The 17,840-nt window shown below is 56.4% G+C and overlaps 5 protein-coding genes across 5 annotated transcripts; 3 read left to right on the top strand and 2 right to left on the bottom strand.

Moving 5' to 3' along the window:
- Positions 1 to 1,836: 1,836 nt before the first annotated feature.
- On the top strand, positions 1,837 to 3,473 carry N7482_001051 (SMP-30/gluconolactonase/LRE family protein; the record flags this gene model as incomplete). Its single annotated transcript, XM_056683176.1, has 4 exons — positions 1,837 to 1,869; positions 2,208 to 2,368; positions 2,587 to 2,730; positions 2,876 to 3,473. 4 exons carry the CDS (start codon positions 1,837 to 1,839, stop codon positions 3,471 to 3,473), a joined length of 936 nt encoding a protein of 311 aa, XP_056546782.1.
- A 2,470-nt stretch (positions 3,474 to 5,943) lies between these two features.
- Positions 5,944 to 6,376, bottom strand: N7482_001050 (uncharacterized protein; the record flags this gene model as incomplete). Its single annotated transcript, XM_056683175.1, has 3 exons — positions 5,944 to 6,093; positions 6,137 to 6,274; positions 6,332 to 6,376. The coding sequence occupies 3 exons, from the start codon at positions 6,374 to 6,376 to the stop codon at positions 5,944 to 5,946; spliced, it is 333 nt and encodes a 110-aa protein (XP_056546781.1).
- Positions 6,377 to 9,837: 3,461 nt separating this feature from the next.
- Positions 9,838 to 11,313, top strand: N7482_001049 (uncharacterized protein; the record flags this gene model as incomplete). Its single annotated transcript, XM_056683174.1, has 1 exon — positions 9,838 to 11,313. One exon carries the CDS (start codon positions 9,838 to 9,840, stop codon positions 11,311 to 11,313), a length of 1,476 nt encoding a protein of 491 aa, XP_056546780.1.
- A 1,828-nt stretch (positions 11,314 to 13,141) lies between these two features.
- On the top strand, positions 13,142 to 14,742 carry N7482_001048 (histidine phosphatase family protein; the record flags this gene model as incomplete). Its single annotated transcript, XM_056683173.1, has 2 exons — positions 13,142 to 13,320; positions 13,437 to 14,742. The coding sequence occupies 2 exons, from the start codon at positions 13,142 to 13,144 to the stop codon at positions 14,740 to 14,742; spliced, it is 1,485 nt and encodes a 494-aa protein (XP_056546779.1).
- Positions 14,743 to 15,293: 551 nt separating this feature from the next.
- On the bottom strand, positions 15,294 to 16,876 carry N7482_001047 (F-box domain protein; the record flags this gene model as incomplete). The annotated part of the gene is made up of 2 exons (XM_056683172.1): positions 15,294 to 16,426; positions 16,504 to 16,876. The coding sequence occupies 2 exons, from the start codon at positions 16,874 to 16,876 to the stop codon at positions 15,294 to 15,296; spliced, it is 1,506 nt and encodes a 501-aa protein (XP_056546778.1).
- Positions 16,877 to 17,840: the final 964 nt, after the last annotated feature.

The raw sequence follows: 17,840 nt of genomic DNA, 5'->3' as shown, positions 1-17,840 counted from the left end.
ATGCCAATCTAGATCCAGATCCCGATCCAGATCCAAAAACGACCTGCAGGACAACACAGGGCAGGGCAACAAGTCGTTACATGCTTCCCTGCATGCAAGCAAGCCTTACCCTCCCGACGCTCCGAGAATCAACGGACCATGAGCTGCATTGAGTGCGATTTGTCTCGCGGCCAGGGTGCATCTTCCGCGTGATTGGGCCTGCAGCCCCATCGGCGACCAAGATGAAGCCCCTCGGGGCTGCATGTGTGGTGCGTTGTTAAGTGGTAAATGGGGGCTTGGTTCTCTGCGGTCCGGGCATGCATCCTTACTGTTGGTGTCAGGCTTGCCTATGGGGGCTGGTGGGGGCGCTTACTTACCGTAGTTGCTGGCCTGGGCCGTTTCTCGAGTTTCCGGGCGTAATGGACCAACTCATCCTGGCCGGAGCAAAGTAGAAGCTCTCATAGCCAATCCTCCGTACCGCGTCCCTTGTGATGGCCCTGTCGGACGGCTGTCAATGTGAGACACCTGCAGGGCGGAATCACCGTGGGTGTTGGCCAGGTTGGAGACAGTAGCGCTGGACCTAGGTAGTTAGATCTCTTAGGACACCGTCGGTCGAGGATGTCTTGGATGATCCAACAACCCTGTCGAATGCGTCGCCTAGGTTAGGTCTTTCGGTCCTCGGGACGGGTACATTCCCTGCCGGACCGACATGGCCCATGTACCTATCCACCAACCCAGTTAGGACGTCTCCTTTTTCTTTTCCTGCTCGGTGTCTCATGAATTTCACCAAAGGTGCCGCTGATTGGACCCCGACGCTTCTTTTATGCCCAATCCTGTTCTTTGGCGGGCATGGGTTAGGCATGAAATTCGGGAATGGGGTGGGGGGGGAGCGGGCGTCATGGCTTAGCGCCCGGCCCAGCACCAGCACACACGTACATGAATCTCTTGCAGATTGCATGCAGAAGCGGTCATGTGGGCGCTTGGGCGATTTGGGAAGGAGAGGGGTGCGGAGTACAGTGCTCTGGGTTTGAGTGGATGGCGCGGTTTTTGACGAGCATACCAGTGACCAGGTTACCAATCGAGAGGGGACGGGGGTGGAGTGAGGGAGTATCCCGCGAATCGAGGATGGGATCAGGGATGAGTAGGTACCTGGCACCTGCAGTTCAGCGGGCAGGCTGAGGGGACCGGGATTGTGATGAGCTCGACTCCCTGTGCCCAACCTGGTAGTGGCGATGCCGGCGAGTTAGTGTATCCACGGCTGGGCCCGCAGCACATGGACAGCACGGAGTATCAGGAACAGCCAGGCAGGTCCGAGAGGGGGTTTCCTGTCCATTCTACCGTCCTGACAAGTACCGGAGGAGGATAGTAGTCCGAGTACTCCGCCCATTGGGAGTGTGGGGGCGGGGTCTTGGCAGTCGTTCGCCTTTACCGCCATAACATTCCTTCCGCTCCTGCTGTACTCCGTACATCCTTCTCTCCAAGCTCGGAAGATCTCCCCCGGAACATTCGCGGTCCATTCCCGCGATCGGCGCTGCCAGCACTTGACTTTTGAGTCTGAGGTTCGTGGTCTCTCCACCCAAGGATCTGTTGTGATTCACCTCTGCCCTCGCTATAGCCCCTGCGCCGACGTCTGACGGTGATCCGCTAACCGTGTGTGACATAGTCCCAACATTGTCCACCAAGTCCGCCTAGTTCCCCGTTCCCCGGAGTTGCTCCTCCATCTCCCGAAAGACAGGCAAATAGCGGTGTCCATCACTTGCTGCCCCTTCCCTTCCCATCTCGCACCCCCTCCCCTGGCACATTAGCACGTCGCTTTTTTTGCTCCATTCTGTCCGGTGGAGTAGCAACGTGATCGACATGTCTGAAATTCAAAGATGGACGGTTGATGAGGTCAGAACATGATTTTCGTATTTGCCGACTCCGTACACCGTCCCAGGTTATTCACTGTTTTTTTTCATTGGCTAGAGCTTTACTGTTGATTGTTTTTTTCTTTTCTTTTCGATTTGATGTGTCGGTCAAGCAGGCAATTTTTAATGGCCAGCCCCCAAACTTTCATACCGAATCAAAAAGAAAAAAAACAAGAAAAAAAAAAAAAAAAAAAAAAACCAGTGATTGTCCAATCACAGAATTGCTAAGCCGCAAAAGAAAAACCATTTGTCGCGGCCATGCCAACAACAGGACGGAGTACGGATATGCGGACAGAGTATGCTAACCACCGCCCTCATTAGCCCTATCTCGACATACCGGGCACCCTACTCGAGGGCCCCTTCCACGATGCCGCCCTCAACGAGCTCCGCTTCGTCGACATCTGGGAGCACAAACTTTATCGCCTCAATCTGGCCCAGGGCCCGGACTCCCTGAAGACAATCCATACCGACGCGGCAATCGGGTAGGTTTTCTGCGACTGGAGTTTTTTTTGTGTTTGGTTCCATGGGGCTTGACGCCCAGACGCCTCCCGTTTTGCCTTTTGGGGGCGGGAAAAGTGAGTGTCGTGGCTGGTCGCAGACCATCTTCACATACTTTGGTCTCTTTGCGTCCCCGGCAGCACTAGCAGCTTCACCTTCGTGTCCGCATCCGCTGACAGCCGGTCCCTGGTGGGCACTTTAGCGTCACCGCCAACATCGCGGGTGAGGCCGAGCAGAACCAGCTGATTGTCGGCGCCAAGCATGGATTCGCCCGGCTGAACCGAACTACTGGGAAGCTCTCGTACATCGCCCAACCCTGGGAGCAGGATGGCCCGAAGCAGGAGTTGTAAGTGTCCATCTCTTTTTCTTGGGAGGTTTGCGCGGTCGAGACACGGGTGGCGGCGATGCGCACCCACGACCAGCCCCCAGACTAGATAGACCCATCCCGTAGTGCGTGTCCGTTTCACCGACTCACAGCCTGCTCGTGATAGAATGCGCTTCAACGACGGCGCCGTCGACAGCCACGGCCGCTTCTGGGCCGGCGCCATGAACGACCCCAAAGTCCAATCCCCCCGCGCCGAGGGCGTGCTGTTCAGACTCGATCCGGACCTCCGTCTGCACCAGATGCTGGCGCCGGTCACCATCCCGAACGGGATTGGCTGGAATGCGGCCGACGACACGATGTACTGGACCGACTCGCCGACCGGCAAGATCTTCGCCTTTGACTTCGACGCGGCCACCGGCGCCATCAGCAACCGCCGCGTGCACTTTGATCTCAGCGAGCCGCTGGAGCCGGACGGCTTCGCGATCGATGTGGAGGGGTGCCTCTGGAGCGCGATCTATGGCGGCGGGAAGGTGCTGCGTATCGCGCCGGACGGCCGGGTCATTGGCCAGATTGACCTGCCTACGCGCAACCCAACGTGTCCGGCGTTCGTGGGCACCGAGCTGTTCATTACCTCGGCGAAGGATGATCGGGATGATGCGCAGTTCCCGCAGTCGGTGCGGTATGGGGGCCGCTTGTTTCGAGTTGATGTCGGTGTGCGCGGACAGCCGAAGAACGAGTTCCGGATCCAAGCAGCGAAGGGCTAGCGGGGCTCTGGTGTTCTGGTGTTCTGATGTTCCAGAGGTTGGGGGCCGTAGAGACGAGGAACGAGCCGTGGACGATTCCACGGCTGGAACAGAGCGGTGTCTTGTGTACAGAGCCTTTTGGGTGGTAGATTCACCTTTACAGACTACAGTACATCCTTACATAGATCGCACCGTCACCTGTACTCCAGACGATCTATTGTGCCTCTCCCGTAGCCACACAGTAGTTGGTGGAGCGTACTCCGTCTCTGTACATATATATCGACGATGCGACAATTGAGGCTTGTTTGCCGGGGGAACCCTCCCAGACGCATTGGAGATCGGAAGAGGGGGACGGTCAGTGCTGTAGGTGCATTCCTGACACATCGCAGCCGGAAGTCGATAGATCATAGATCCGGAGCAGGTCTCCTGTCTGTGGAGTGGGGTCGTCGATCATCGAAACGGGGTGGTTGAAAGATGACGGAACGGCTCGCTGTCAACCCGCCGTCCGTGGCTTAAGTTCAGGTTCCCAACTCTGCAGGCCGCAAGGGGCTGGGTTACAAGTTACAGTCCTCCGTGGTGACGAGGGCTTTGCGCATCCCGAGCCGGACTAGATTACGACACGTCCAGCACTACGTGCCGCTGCCGTCATCCTGCTGATCTGATATTTATAGAAAAAAAATCACAACAGGTACCTTGCCTAGCAGAGTCATGGGAGTAGTTGCCAGTATGTGCTGGATGCTGGATGCTGGATGCTGGATGCTGGATGTGCTGTAGCGTCAGCCAAGGTAGACCGATCGCCCTCTTGCATGTTGGGCCTCAGCAACGCGTGGGCACCAGCACTGCCCTTGGGCGGGTCCGCCCTGCAGGGCGAAATGCAGGCACGGGAGGTGCTGAGAGTGTGTTGCGGGTGTTCCGAGTGCCAGTGCCCAGCCAATACGGAGGACATGTCTGCGTGTGCAGCGCGCCGGGGGCCAGGACCAGGGCCAAGGCTCGAGCTTGTCCAGAGCCCTCGGGCACAATTCGGTGAAGAAGGCCGGCCGGGATGTACGAAGAGACGTGACCTGTGTGGTATGCAGGATCGGTCTGTAGCGATCTGGAGTTCCAAATGGAACTGCTGTATGTCTCTGCTGCTGCCGGTCATGACTCGCAGAACCACGATCATGGTGACGGAGAAGCATTGCGCGGTCTAGGCCGAGATCGGTGGACTACGCTCTGTTTTTGCATCTTGACTTTCTTTTCTTTTGTTGGCCGGTGGCGGTTGCAGCGGACACGAGGTAATGCGATGATCTTATGCAGCGCAAGTGGACAGCCCCCAAGTTCGTAGATCGCTGAGAGAAGGGGGTAAGGGGTGTGCCCTGAGGGGACTAGGCGCAGGTTTCCAGAAGGGGGGAAAGCAAAATATATTGCAATCCGGACGGAGGGTCCACCACGAAATCACGGACGAAACAAAAGGTGTCAGAAAATGAATATTCCCCTGATGGAGGAGTAGATGCATCGTATTCTCTCCGGTGACCGACACTATTGATGCCTGTCCTATGACTGATGGTCCGGTCGGTAGTTGTCTCCTCCATTGGTCGGTCAGGACAGTATGTGCGGCAAATAAGAATCTTGTGGGGACGGAGCTGTTTAGGCATTTGCCTGTCGCTGGTACCTATCCATGCTCAACCGTGGTACGCAACACCCAGGTACCAGATACCTGGGACCATTCCCCCAGCCCCAGCCCCTCGAGTCTCGGCCCCCATGCACCTACGCATCATCAGCAGGCAACGGGCAAAGAAGGCGGAGGAGCTATGGCGATGGCACATGGCTGGAACCGGAGTTCCGGAGATTCAATTACGATGGAGTACGTAGGCGAGACTTGCGTGGTGGCTCTCGACCCGAGACGCTGGGAACGGTGGTTTGAGATTGCAAGCCACCAGTGCGGCCAGAGATAGGAGCGCGGCCCCCCGTTCGAGGCATGGAATCTCCCCATTCGGACAACCATGACGAAAAGGGCAGTTGACGATGATGACACTTCCACCAAACTAATTGGGGGCGCTGCAAGTCGCCTGGCTGCATGTCTCGCACCCCAGACTGGAGAAAAGCCGAGCCTCCGCGGACCAGTCAGAGCGCCTGGTTCTATCAGACCGCAAATGTCGCCCCGAGGCGCGCGGTGATTCGTCGCACTGCCAGAATGGCGGCTAGCGATTGCTCGGGTTGCTAGTGTCGAAGGGCCCTCCCTAAACTTAAACGCAGACGAAGCCTCCCTGACAGCTACATAATTAGTTACAGCGAGAAGGTGACTCAAAGGTGACTACGAAGACGCCTAAGCCTTAAGGAGCTAGCTCTCACGAAAACAAAACAAACGCAGTAACCGTCACCTCTGGAGGCCAACCACGAACCAGCGGAGAATCGTCTGCGTGGCTCATCAACGATCTATCTCTTTGTTTTATTTTGTTTTGTTTTGTTTTGTTTTGTTTTGTGTTTTGTTTTTCTGTTTTTTGTCTTTGTCTTAGCGGTAACCCTTTCCCCCCGTAGTGGTACAGTAGAACACTACGGCGTTCTTGTCGGCAAAGCTGTTGAGCCGGTGTTCGTTGATCCCCGATGGTGACTCGATCGGGGTGGATCGCGACTCAGCCCCGATTCTGGCGAAACCACGAAACTAGTCCTGCAAGTCAGAGTAGAGCAGAAGCTTCAGCACAAACTGCATCGGGTTCTTTTGGCTCAGCTGAACCCGGCTCCACAGTGGGGAGATTCGCCAGGTTCTCCATTTCATTGTTGGTGTGCTGTGCTGCGCTCTCGAAGGATTCTGGCATCCACTTTTCACTGCAGCCGCCGTCGCGCTAGTATGGATCGTCATCATTCGACCTTGCCGTGCGGAAACTATCTCCTGCGCACACGGGGTCTTGGGATGATCCAGGCGGGATGGCTTGCGGTGATGACATTGTTGAAAGTGGAGAGCTCCTGTGGTGATAGACGGTGTGAGCTACCCACTTGGAATCTCCTGCTCGTTCATGCGCCCTGCGCGCATTGTGAGGCGTCACGGGAGCTCTTGGCCGGATTCGTTTCGGCCGTAGAATGGGCGAAACGGGGTTGATAGATCGTCGAGCTTAGGAAGCTGCTAGCTTCCCCGTTGCCAGGCCGAGCATCCTTGTAATTTGCAGCCATCATGCTTGTCGTGTCCTGGATTTGAGTCGAAGCTATTTGCTATCTGCTGTTTCCGATTTGCCCATTGCTGCAGGCTCGGTACTTTTTGAGCTTTGGCGGACCCGTCACTGCTTTGTAGATCCCCGTGACACGAGCAGTTCCAGGTCACGGGTCAAGTGTCAATGGCCATTCTTTCTGATCCCGACGATGGTCTATGTTACCCTGGGGACTGCTGGTGACGTAGGGCGGAGGAATCACCGCGAGGGCCCAGTGGACCCCCGAACTATCGCAGACTATATCAAGCCGCTAATAGGCCGGAGGATTCCTTCGGCCTAACGGGTCCCAACTCGGTTGCGATGATGAATTTCAGCATCGACTAAGAAAACAGGAAAAAAAAAAAAAAGGACAGAAATATAGATGGTAAAAAAAAGGCAGCCGGCCCCGTGCTCGGTCATCGCAGATTAGGTCTCCACCAGACTGATTTGACTTGGGGTGGGGGTCTAGTGTCAGTTTAGGTTAGGTTCGGCTTCTCACCCTTTTTTCCCTCGACCGCTCAGATCAGAGGGAACCCAAGGACCGGTGAAGGGGAGGGGCTCCCAATAGTCTCTACCCACCGAGTTACCGTTCATCAGTTGATCATCCCCCTAACGGTCACCAACGGCAGCGGTCCCTCTTTGCCGGGACTGACACGGGGAACGCTGGTGATGCATGCACAACATTCAAACCTAACCTCGGAGCGGTTAAGGTTTGCAATAGTTGTGCCGGAGTGCATCGCCGTGCTTGTGCACATTCGGCCTTCCTTTGCCTCTTTCGGGTTTCCCCTGTCCCCTTTCTTTTTCTTCTCCTTTTCTCGGGATGGTACCTATGTCCTCCCTTTGATGGTCGGTCGAGACAATAGCCCATTTTTGTGCTCTTCTAAACAACGAACGTGTCAACTGCCCTCTTTTTCGGCGGCTCCCCCAGGGCCATGTGGATCCACTATGAATCTATCGGATTTGGATGGTTCCTTTTTCATTTTCATTTTCATTTTTCTTTTCTTTTCTTTCCTTTTTTTTTTTTTTTTTTTTTTTTTTGTGTCTCAATTAATTCCCCTCTCCCCTTTCAACACTCACTTGTCTCCCGAGCGCCGAACTCGGAACATAGTAGGACCAGGACTAGGACCAGCTGGGCGAAGGGAATTATCGGCTTAGGGGAGATGCCCACTTCCAACTGAAACCGCTGCAGTATACTGTAGATATCGTCATCGGTTCTCTGCGTCATGGAATGGCCCACCTGACCCCCTCAAATCGACTAGACGCTATACCGTAGACACCTTAGGGGGCCTAGAAAGTCCTAGGCTTTCCTTGACGGTGCTATTAGACTTATGTTTATTTTTTCTTCCGATTGTTTTTGCTCTTTCCGCCGAAACCGCCCCTCAGACGGACGAGAAATTATAGTCGAAAAGTGGCGAAATACAAAGAAAAAGAAAAGAACGGGAAATCACGACGGGCAACCGCGAATATGCTCCCCTTTTCCTGTTAGGCGACCGTCGCCACCATCTGTCGTCATCGCAAAGGATCGAAGGGGAGCTCACAGGCCATGGCTATAAACTAGGACTATGAACTAAGACCGGGACTGGGACTGGGACTGGGACTATGCGCTCCGGACCTAGGCAGCCATGTATGAGGCAGGGGAGAAGCGAAAACGAATCGGGAGCCATCAGGAAAGGACCAGACAGCTGGACAGAGACAGCAGAGAGCTCAGACAGCCCGACAGCCCGACAGCTCAGGGGACTCCACCCGTCCCTTGTCCATGTCCATGGTGACGGCGCCCGCACACTTGCAGTTGCCCCATCCAGAAATCGCCGGTGATTCGCTCTGTGCATGCCGACGATCGCTGGTTGGCTCCCCAGGCAGTTAATAATGAGGACAGGGTGGAAAGAGAGAGGCGGAGTGGGTATTAGGGTGGAGGATCCACCATCTGCCCATCACACAACTTGAGACCGCCAATTCTCCCCCAGTTCCAGTCTCCCAGTGTTGGTTCCCACCTGGGTTAGTCTTTTGGCAGTTCCACGAGCTTGGGCATTGGATTGGAGTGCTCGTCGTTCCTTCGCCCCCTCGAGGCTGAGGGTGGGCAGGGCGCCAATCCCAAGATGGAGAGAATAGGCAACGCCACCGTTGTATAGAGGATTGGGGTCTGCTATAGGCAATCCGGAGGGAAACTGGTCTCCAGATGACAAGCGAAGGCGCCAGGACAGTACTGTAGTACTGTAGTACTGTAGTTACGGAGGAGTATGAAGTATACAGTATGGACCAGGTAACCAGCTCCGTCACTAAACATGGGCCAGGAAAAGAGGTGAGGCCTGTCCCTGCCCAACTATCCGACAGTCTGGGTCGGACAGAGGCACTGACTCGAGCCCAGCAGTAACTAGCATCCTCCCCCCGAGACGACGACGAAAAAAAAAGGTGATGGATCATGGATCCCCCACTTCCACTCCTTTCGTTCTCTCACCGCTGCTCAACGGCCGCCAATTATTAATATTAAATTCTTATTCTTCGCATGATTCATCCACCTCTCCCTCCTTCCTCCTCTCTCCCTTGTACCTGGTACTCCGGTACTTCGAAATTCAGGCCCTAATTATTCATCCATTTTTACTCTTGCCATACACCTCCTTTGGCCTGGAACCCCCTCGCCTTGATGGGGCCTCGGATCGCTTCCGTCTTGCATGCACATGGGTTGATCTGATCGCACCCGAATTGGCTCTTTTAGACCCTGTCCGTTTTGGGCTAGAAGTGCGGTGTTAAGCTGGAGATTCTGCGGTCCGTCTCGCGAAGCTTCGTCTTTATTCGTCTCTATACCTCAACCCTACGCCGTGGTCATTACGGGCAATTGGGATCCAGTCCGGCATACTACACTCTTCTCACCCCTTCTGATCCTAGCAGAAAGGACTCAACGCAAACAGGAAGAAAGAAAGAAAGAAAGAGAGAGAAGAGAAAGACCAGGGAAAAAGGTCCCAAACACTTTGGGGATTCTGCGTTCTCACGGTCCGATCTCTTTCTTCGTCCGATTATCTTACTTTCACCGTGGCGACCTTAGGCTTCAGCGTGTTGACTGCGCCTTACGCGAGGCCGCTGCATTCGCCAAAGCTGTCGCATTATCCAGTGAACCCTCGCTATCCGGCATCCTCCCTCTCTCACACCCTCCGTGAGACCCCTGGTGACACAGAGAGAGGGGGAATCGGTCATGCCCTAATCCCCGGCCCGCCCACACACTTCCGCCCATGTCGCAGGAGCCTCTGCGCGCTGGCCCATTGTCCGACGATGCAACTCATTCATCCTCGGACGACCGCAGCGTGATCGATAGCGACCTGGGGCCCGGCAACCGCCAGCCCGCTCGTCGGCCGCCGCTGCGCGCGCGTCCACAGTCATGGCATCCATATGGGCCGGTGGAACCCCCGCTGGAAGTCTCGTCTTCACGGCCCATCGGGGTCCATGCCATTCTCAATCCCCCAGCACAAGGCGCGACTGATCCGGTCCGGCGCGCTAGCGTCCGTGAGCAGCTGAGCCGACCAGGGCCGCCGTCTTCACCTAGACCTCGGCAAGGCTCTTCGCCCGCGCTGCGCTCGGTGTATCCACTTGTACAGCATCCCTTGTCCCCGAAATCCCATCCACGGAGTCTGATCAATCCGGGTTCACCCTCGGCGCGGTTTGTTGGCACCAGCGGCCGGACATCAGGCCAGTCCAGCGTGGCTCAGTCACCATTGGTTCCCCAGGAACCTACTGTAGGCTCGCGGCAACCACCCCCCGTCAGCTCACCTCTTCCTCTGGACGCGACGCTCCGGCCCATTGCATCACAATCGGCCGCGCAGCCTCTAGCATCTGTTTCGCTTCACTCGACACCGAGCATCCACTCGCGCCGAACCAGTGCCGGGCCAGGGCCACTGACGAACCCGAACTCGCAGGAAACGAGCCCGTCCACGCCGCATTCAACCTTCAGCCACTTTGGCCGCGCTTCGCCAGCCGTCACCAATGTGACCCTGGCCCCCAGTGCCGCAGCATATGCGGTACCAACGCCCTATATCACGATGGAATCGCTGAGCCGGGGGACCCTCGCCACGGCCGGCCCTCGGAGCAGCGTAACCGAAGACACAGCCGGGACGCCGGGGATGATCCCGTGTCTGCTGGACCTGAAGTCTGGATCCACCAGCCAAGCTGAGAAGCGCAAGGCCAACAGTGACGCATCGCGGCGCTTCCGCAACCGCAAACGCAACGAGATGCAGCTCGAGCAGCGGCTCACCGCGCAGCAGGACGAGATCCAGCGCCACGCCGAGACGGTCCGCCGTCAGAGCGAGGAGATCCGCTCGCTCCTTCTGCAGCGGGACCATTACCGCTCCGAGCGAGACTTCTTCCGCGATGCCCTCGACCGCTCCGGTTCTGCGATCTATACCTCGCCGAGACCGCCTTCGCCGCGCCTCACCCAGCCCTCCCTGGTACCAGTGATGGACACGCCCGCTGCGGCGCCGGCATGGTCCGGCGTGGAGGGGCGGTCGGCTTCGGGGACTGGACAGTCTCAGACGCCTGCGGCGGGTTCCAGCCAGGCTGTTACGACCCGGTTGCTGGACTCAGCGAGACCGCAGGCAAGCTGGCCTGGTAGCCCGGCCGCCTACTCGCCTGAAATTTCGATAGGACGGAGTGGGCCACCGCCAGTATCTGGAGTATCTCTGCCGCCATTCCAAGGGTCATGGTCCCGAACATGAGTATGAACGGGAAGAGCGGGGGCAGATGAATCCTCGCCCCCCCTTTTTCTTTCTCATTTGCGATTATTCTTGTTCATTTCTTTATGTCCTCTATTTCTATTAATCCCAATCCTCCCGGTCATGAGCAAGCAGTCGCTGGCATGACTGTTGCCTGAGTGCCTCAAAATTAGCGATGTCCATTCCCTTCCCTTCCCTCACCCACGCGCCTTGACCTTCTGGCACGGGTGTATTAGTATATCTTGGTTCTTACGTGTGTCTGTTCTCATAGCCCTGATCTATTTACGGAGTCTCTTTCACTTTTGTATCGGCCCAAAAGTTGTTCTCCACATCCTCTTCTTCCCATCACCCCGGCTACCTGACCACCCCTGCTTATCCCGTTTGCCATTCTTGGTGTCTGATTTCTACAGCGGTGATACCTCCATTGGCGAATCTTGAGTTGAAAATTTTCTCTTTTCTCTGTTCTATGTTCCCTGTTTCCCGAATCTCGTCCTTGGTCTTGTCCTTGTTTTCTGCTGGTACCCTTTTTGGCTTGGTTCCCCATAATCAGACGTGGAGTGTAGAGCTGATCCCACATTACAACCACCAATATCATCGTCCCTCTCAGCGCATTGATTGGCACGGCCTACGCCGTCTGGGTATTGCCCAGGAAACCACCCCATCAAATATCCATTCCATAGACCGAGGATGCATGCAGGTGACGCTCCAAACACTCCCAATATAGCTACTTGGCAGTCAGCATGTACGAACTCCTGTATGTGCAAATTCTAATTCCGTGGCAAGAGACCGTTGACAGGTAACACTGGATCCATCGAGTTGGCGCGTCAGTATATAATACAGTGAGAATGGTCCATTCTCCAATCGCAGCGTACCTGCACGAGGCCTGCAGTAGCTTGCTTCGATCTTCGGCAGGTCTCTGCCGTGCGGTATCTCTGTTGCCTGGGGGGGGGTTGCTGTCGTGGATATAGTAGGTACCTTGACACCGCACTCGGGCTACGAACTACGGACTGCTGTTCTACTCTTGTGGAGTGGGGAGCCGGATACCAATACGATGCCCCTTGCGTGGCGGACGGCGTGGATTGTTGATCGCCCGTATTTGACACATTGAACCGCTCGCGTGGGTCATCTGTCTTTGGATGGAGACAGAGTCCTATCTGCAGCCTGCATATTATGCCAATAGGTGGCGGGCCGTTGAGATAATCGAGGAGGCTAGTCGGATCCGGATGGGAGACTAGTTCCATGGAGTTGATATCGTGTCATGCATTGTGCTTCCCCGGCGATCGAGGGTGTTCGGGGAGATGGAGGAGGACTCCGGACTTAGCGCGCGATCTTGTATCAAGCGAGTGTTGAATGACAAGTTAATGAGACTAACGGGTGGATGTGGTGCAGAGGGCAGCTACAAGAGCGACGACGACGTGTGAGAGAACAAACAGTGCAGACCGCCGCCGTCAGGCGTGGAAAGGAGGCATGGGATACCAACAGGTACCGGGAGAGTACTTTGTCGATCAGATAAAATGGTGTTCTCAGAGAAGTACGTTGCAAGTACCACGAATCCGTGCTGTTGAAGCAGAGCATCCACCAATCAGCAACGCGCGCACGCTCACGGGCGCTGGAATGCGCTGCCGGCCAGCCTCAGGCCGACCTCAGGCCGACTTCAGGCTAAGGGAAAGGGACGACGCGGCACGGCAGATGTCGTGGTCCTCTCGTCCTGCATCTCGTACGCTGTTCTCTTTTTCTCTCTCTCTGCCATGACCTCCCCTGGCCTTGTGGAACGCCTTCCGAACTCGCGGAGGCCAATCAACAGCTGAGGCTCTGCCGAAAGAGCTCCGAAATGGCGGGGTACAGGAACCGACTCCGCAATGATGGTGAAGAGGAGGGTCTCCTGGGCGATCATGTCGATGGCCAAAGCTCCCCCAAGTCCAAGACCATAAGCTCGTACCGGTGGACTCTAGTGAGCATCACCGTTCTCCTAGGTGCCGTCATCTGGATAACGGTGTACTTGGTAACTGGGTATGAACCCTTGTATGAGGTGGCTGTGCTTGACAGAACACGTCCTGACCGGCTGGTGGCGAGTGCAACGTCTAGACCAGAAAAAAAGATGCACGTGGTCCGCACGCGTGCAATAGCATCAACGGTGGGTACCAATGCTTCGCAGATATCTCGCACCGCTGGGGCCAGTACTCCCCCTATTTCTCCCTCGCAGATGCTAGCATTTCGGACGCGGTCCCGGAAAAGTGTGACCTGATCTTCGTTCAGGTCCTGCACCGGCATGGCGCACGGTACCCGACTGCATCGAAGAGCAAGCAGTATAAGGCGCTGGTCGAGACCATCCAGGCCAATGCCACCGCGTTCCGCGGGAAAACTGCCTTCCTGCACTCCTACAACTACACACTGGGCAGCGATGACCTGACCCCATTTGGCGAGCGCCAGATGATCAGCTCCGGCATCAAGTTCTATGAACGCTACGAAGCCCTAACTCGGGACCACGTCCCCTTCATCCGCTCTTCGGGCTCCTCCCGTGTCGTCGCGTCTGGCCAGAACTTCATCCAGGGCTTCCAGCAGACTAAGACGCAGGACCGCGCCGCAGACCGTAACCAAATAAGCCCGACGATTAACGTCGTCATCTCCGAGGACAGCGGTTCCAACAACACCCTCAACCACAACACCTGTCCAGACTTCGAGGCCAGCGAACTAGGTGACGAGGTCACAGCTAACTACACTGCCATCATTGCGCCGCCCATCGTGCATCGCCTGCAGTCCAGCCTGCCGGGCGTAACCCTCTCCAACAACGACGTCACCTACCTCATGGATATGTGCGCCTTCGACACCGTCTCCTCTACCTCAGACGGGAGCATCGTGTCGGCCTTCTGCGACCTCTTCACCGAGGCTGAGTGGACGCAGTACAACTATCTCCAGTCGCTGAGCAAATACTACGGCTACGGCGCCGGCAGCGCCCTGGGTCCCACGCAGGGCGTCGGTTTCGTCAACGAGCTCATCGCTCGCATGACGCACGCCCCCGTCCACGACGCCACAACGACCAACCACACCCTCGACGCACCGGGGGCCAGTACCTTCCCCGTCAACCGCACTCTGTACGCGGACTTCACGCACGACAATGGCATGATCCCGATTTTCTTCGCGCTGGGCTTGTACAACGGTACTGCCCCACTGCCACGCGACCACGTTCAAGCTGCGTCGCGCGCCGATGGGTACTCTGCGGCCTGGACGGTACCATTCGGTGCGCGCGCGTATATTGAGATGATGCAGTGTGGCGGGCAGGCGGAGCCGCTGGTCCGCGTGCTGGTCAATGACCGCGTTGTCCCGCTGCATGGCTGTGCGGTTGACGAGCTCGGTCGGTGTTACCGCGGAGATTTTGTGCGGGGATTGAGTTTTGCGCAGAGTGGTGGGGACTGGTCAAGTTGTAATGCGTGACCAATCCCGTCCGTGCGGAGGATTTGAAGGTACTTTATTTTCTTGTTGTGCAACAATGGGATTGGGGAATTCCCAGCGTGGCATTGATGTCATTTCCTTTTCTTTGGTATATATATTCCTTTCTTCTTGAAGATCCTTACGCTGGAGATACTTAGTTGAGTGGAGTTTAGTTTAGTTTAGATCCGATTAGATCAGATGCCAATCAATGGGTAGAAGAAAGTTAGGTCATGGGATCCCTATCATGTATGCATATTGCTCATGAATCTGCGATCGAATCCAAATGCACAGCAGAACAGGCTTCAATGCAGACCCGCAAACGCATCAAACCCAATATCAATTATCAAGCGCAGTGAATCTGTTCAAACAGCCGCCAACTCCTGGGATGATAGTCCTGCTCACCCTCCCCCTTTCCCACCCAATTTCGTTCATTTGAATCCATCGAATTTGTACTCTCGTGCTCCAAGTCCAAGTTCCAATGTCAAAAGACCCTGTAAATGCGAATGCGAATGCGAGTGCCAGTGCCAGTGCCAGTGCCAGTGCTAGTGCTAGTGCTAGTGCGAGTATCTATTCAGCATGTCCCGCCGCGGTCCAGATAAAACCCACGCCTCCCAAAGATGCACCTGATCCTGCTGCACGCGGAATCCGTTATCCCCCAACTCATCCACAGACAATCCGCGCACCTTTCCAAACGACCCCCGTCTCAGTGGCAGCCTGCGCCCCAGAGCCGGGAGCCCATTGCCTCCAAACGCAGCAGGGATATGTGACTCCGGCGGGGACGTGCCCGTGGCCGCGGCCACGGAGACGGATGAGGCCATTGGCGCCGGGTGCGGGTCAAAGACTTCGACGCCGCTGTCGATGGTGAGCGCGTCAAAGTTCTCCGCATAGTCGATTTCGCGCATATCGAGCCGAACCAAGCGCTCCATTTCCGCGCGGAGCACGCATAACACGTCGCGCCACCGGCCTGGCGCTCGGAGGTAGATTGCGAACAGGCGGAAATCGCGGAGCTGGTAGCGGTGCCGGCGCACGAGCGCAATGAGCTCGTCGGCGCTGAGCCTCCAGCCCTGCAGACTCAGTGTGCGCAGAGTCTTCCAGCGGATGTTATGGAATATGGCTTCCAGGTCGAGGTCGAGCGGGGTTTTGGCCGGGAAGCCGATGTGGATGGCTACCAGGTTTTTGGCCTCCATGAAGAAGCGGTGGAAGACGGAGGAGAGGTGCGACATGGTTGCGGTGATGTCGGTGTTGGCATGGAAGTTGATGTCGAGGCTGGTGATGCGGCCGCCCATTGCGGCGAGGGTGGTTGAGGGTGCTTCGAGAAGCTGCAGCGTTGCTTCGGGACTGATCTGTGGGCCGATGAAGCGGATTGAGGTACGTTGGGAGTCGAGCAGGGCGATGCCTAGGTTGGTGACGGCGCGCGAGCATGCAGACTCCCAGTCGAAACGGGTCGCGGGCGCTGCATTGCCAATGGCCTGGTCGCGGATGAAATCGAGGAGCCGCTCGTCGGCTTCGTCTTGCAGGCGGAGAAGTTTTATTTCTTGCAGAGCTGAGAAGGCCGCAATTGCAGCACGGAGCTGCGTGAGGTCGTCATTGCTGTCGACAAGGGTGGTTTGCTCGCGCAGGCGGCGGCTATGCAATTGCGCGAGGAGAGGGTTTTCGGTGCCGAGCGTTCGAAAAGCCAGTGCCCAGCCTGTAGAGATTGGTTGTCAGTTTGCCCCGTGGCTCTTGTCTCTAATTTTATGAACGGATGTGAGGATCATCGGGTACCGCTGCCTTGATAGAAGGGTCGCACGAGATATGTCACCGTTTTCACATAGCAGGCCAGCTGCATCTTCAACAGGTCGTCCAGACGGCGGAAACCATCCTCCGAGAAGCGCAGAATAAAGCGCGAGAATTTGCGTGGCGTGCCGATGCGCATGAATCGTCTACAAACGAGTCGAAAACGATCCAGCTCGGAGGCTTCGCCATAGCCATAGTCCATGGGGTGATGGTCTTCGTATTCCCCAGCGTGGTGGCCATTGTGCCCGTTCCTGGCGGAGTTACCATTTAGGGCTCGGGGCCCGGGCTCCTCTAGCAAGAAAGACAGAATCTCGCTCAGCAGCTCGTCGGCGAGGTCCAGAAGGTGACGTGGCTGGGCCATGATCGGCGCGCGCGGCAGCCGACAACTCGGCTGCTTGGGCGAGTAGCAGCAACATGGAAATGCGAAAGAGAGGCCGGGGGACAGGCGCTCGCTGGTGGCTGGGTCTTACAAGACCAGCGCGACGGTAGTCAGGAAAAAAAAAAAAGAGATGACACAGTGTATTTGGGGGCGCACGACCGGTGGGAATGGCGCTGGCTATAAGACGGTCGTGGAGAAGAAAAAAATAATTCAAAATCAAATAAAACCACAATCTAAAAAAAAGCCGACTGGACAAGACCAGAGCCGGGCGAGGAAAAAAAAAGCAAGCTGTCAAAAGCTCGAGTGGACTCGTCGCAGCCCCAGGCCTTGTCTCACCATGTCCGCATGGCGACGGTCCTCGCCCTAACAAGGCCTGACCGCGACCGGGATGATCATCAAGACCCTGGTTTAGCGCGCTTTGGCGCTGCCCCGGCCAGGCCTTTGCATCGCGATCTTGAGGGTCCCATTGGCGACGGACAGTCGCTGTAATCACATGATTGAAAGAGGCTGCGGCCAGCCCGCGCAGCCAGCGCGAACCTGCAGCTGAAGGGAGGGAAGAAGCGAGTCGGTTGGATGGGGATGGACGGGGGCGGTTGAGGTGGATGGAGTGGTGGTTGGATGGTGGAGCGACGGTGGTGGTGATGGTTGGAAGGGTTGGAATGGCTTGGAATGGTGGGGGGACTGTCTGAGTGGTTGGAAGGCGTCGATGAGGGACAGGCCAATGCAGGCCCCCGCTCCTTTTGTCACATCTGCAGAGTGACGAGCTCGCGTTGGTGGAGAAGCTGCTGGACGGGGGAAATTGGCCGAAATCGAAACGGAGGATGGTTGGGACGATTGGAGCCCCGAGAGGAGCCCGGCGAGGTGGGGGTGTTGGATGTGTTGGATGTGTTGGATGTGTTGGATGTTATTAAAGTGTCTGATTGACACCACATAAAGTCAGCCCCCA

Source organism: Penicillium canariense (assembly GCF_028826845.1).
Source record: "Penicillium canariense strain IBT 26290 chromosome Unknown utg000001l_segment0_segment0, whole genome shotgun sequence".
NCBI lineage: Eukaryota > Fungi > Ascomycota > Eurotiomycetes > Eurotiales > Aspergillaceae > Penicillium > Penicillium canariense.
The sequence above is the reverse complement of the archived record's forward strand: the minus strand, read 5'-3'. Positions and strand labels throughout refer to the sequence as shown.